Source organism: Vigna radiata, unplaced genomic scaffold (genome assembly GCF_000741045.1).
Source record: "Vigna radiata var. radiata cultivar VC1973A unplaced genomic scaffold, Vradiata_ver6 scaffold_174, whole genome shotgun sequence".
NCBI classification, from domain to species: Eukaryota; Viridiplantae; Streptophyta; class Magnoliopsida; order Fabales; family Fabaceae; genus Vigna; species Vigna radiata.
In genome coordinates, this window is record NW_014542550.1 from 12474 (window position 1) to 15031 (window position 2558).

The following is a 2558-nucleotide window of genomic DNA, read 5'->3' on the forward strand; positions in this document are numbered from 1 at the left end:
ATGAGTATAAACCAAAAATTATACTACTATTAGTCACCAGAGAGTCGTTTGCTTCTTTAATAAAGTTTTAGTTTCAAATTTTATGAATAAAACAAAATCAAAAGAGATACCCACGTTACCAAGTTGCCAAGAAATATTAACAGTGAATATTTTACTCTGGTAAATTCTATAACTTGTATTTCGGTAAGTGCATGTATACTGACATTCTAAAGAGAATTTCCCTTTTCTAGTAGTATTTATATTTGTTTTTTAATTTGACCTTTAAATAATATTTTTAAAATTAATATAATTATTTTACTAATTTTATTTTTTAAGTATTTTTTAATTTAATTTTTTTATTTGACTGCTTTTTAAACTTGATATTTTTTAATTATAACTAACAAAATAAAATAAAACTATTTACAATAAAATCATAAAAATTATTAAGATTTACAATAAAATTATAAATTATTTTTTATTATCATAAAAAATAATGTATGCCAGGTGTTTTTAGTGATTTATAAAAGTTACATTAATATATCATGTTACTTTTAAATAGTAACATTATTTTGAAGATATTAAATTTAAGTTAGATGATCATTAAAAGTAAATATTCAAAAGTAATGTTTGTATGAAAAAGATATAGTCACAATAGAATATGAAGAAGGATGATAAGCAACAATAATAGACAGGTAATTTTTGAAAATATGTTTTTATTATAATAGAATCTAGAAAGTTAGAATATTTGAAAAATGCGGATAATCGGACGTAAACAATGATTGATGTTTGAATTGGGAGAAGAAGTAGAAGTTAGACGATGTGAGATATAATGATAATAGGGTAGGGCAAAGATTTTGAATTTATTGGAAGTAAGGGCGTGTACGGTGAGAAGAGAAAAAGGGCATATCCATAACAGAAAAACAAACCATCAACCAAACACATCCTTATCAGTTGCGTACCAGAGTAAGGTCAGATCCTCCAAGACAGAGGAACCTCCTCTCCCAAACAAACCCCATTCTCCATCGCCCAAACATCTATCTCTGCTGTCTCATCTGTCACCGTGGGTCCCACTCTCTCCCACCACCTTCACCATTACTCTCTCTCTCCATAAAACCCTTGACACAACCCTTTTCTTCTCTGATCCAAAAATCCTTCTCCAACCTTCACCCTTCCCAGCTTCAGACAGTGCAACCACAACGAAACACACGTGATGAGACAATAGCTTCAGGTTTTAAGAGCACATCAATATGTTCTCAAAACTTCATCCACAGCACCAACCATTTCAGTTCTCTCGGGAATGTCAAACATCCGAGGAGGATGACAGCCGGAGTAACGGGGGACCCAACCTCGCGGCCCAGAAGCCCGTCTCCACAGGGGATGGAGCTACAATTGAAGTAGTGCGGCGGCCCAGGGGCCGCCCTCCGGGCTCCAAAAACAAGCCCAAGCCGCCTCTTATTATTACCCGCGAGCCAGACCCCTCCATGAGCCCCTTCATTTTAGAAATCCCCGGCGGAAACGACGTCGTGGATGCCCTAGCCCGGTTCAGCCGCAGAAAGAACACGAGCCTCTGTGTCCTCAACGGTTCGGGAACAGTCGGTAACGTCACTCTCCGCCAACCCTCCGTTGCTCCCGTCGGCACTGTTACCTTCCATGGCCGCTTCGACATCCTCTCCATGTCCGCCACCTTCCTCCTCCACGCACCCCCGCCGCCGGCCCCTCCCTCCACCTTCGCCGTCTCGCTCGCCGGACCGCAAGGGCAGATCGTAGGCGGACACGTCACTGGAAGGCTGCTCGCTGCTGGGACGGTGTTTATCATCGCCGCGTCGTTCAACAACCCCTCCTTCCACCGGCTCTCGTCAGGGGATGACGCGCATAATCACTCCGCGTCCGGCGGCGGTGTCGGCGATGCGCAGTCGCCGCCTGCCTCTGTTGGCGGCGCGGAGAGCGGACAACTTCAGGCGGAGTCGTGTATGTACAGCTGTCACCTCCCTTCGGATGTGATTTGGGCTCCCACGGCCAGACCACCTTTCTGATGATCTTAATTCGTTGCTGTTCTGTGAATTTTGTTTCGTTAATTGTGGGCATTCTTGTTTCGCTATTTTTTTTCTTTCTGGGGTTTATTTATTTAGTTGTAATGTTGCTGCTAGCTACTTATTTAGCTCTAGTTCTGGATAGAATACTCTGGTTTAGAGTTTTAGAATAATGCTTAATGCATGCGTTCTTATTGTTTCGTCGTTGCTTTCTTTCTTTACATCATTTAATTCTTCAAACCTTGTAAGACTTGGATAAAACATGTTTAACCGCTGGTGAATAAACTCTCTCTCGGTATATCTTGTTTTTTTCGGGTGTCAGGTTATCTAAACTTTCCAAAGTAAGTTATATTAAATGCGTAATAAATAAAATCTTACATTTTAGTTCTATAATTATTGATTTTAGAGATTTCTTTTAATTCCATTTTGTAATAATTAAACTTGACTTATCTTAATCTCTTATGTGATCTCTTCTGACTGGGTCGTCAGGCTCTCTCCGGGTCCGTCTAACCCCAGTACAGTATCCAACATCTGAAACGATTAGTATTT

At 39.8% G+C, this 2558-nt stretch overlaps 1 protein-coding gene across 1 annotated transcript; it reads left to right on the forward strand.

Moving 5' to 3' along the window:
* The first annotated feature begins 1089 nt into the window (after positions 1–1089).
* Positions 1090–2307, forward strand: LOC106780241 (AT-hook motif nuclear-localized protein 17). Its single transcript, XM_014668506.2, has one exon. It carries the CDS (start codon positions 1227–1229, stop codon positions 2010–2012), a length of 786 nt encoding a protein of 261 aa, XP_014523992.1. The 5' UTR covers positions 1090–1226; the 3' UTR covers positions 2013–2307.
* Positions 2308–2558: the final 251 nt, after the last annotated feature.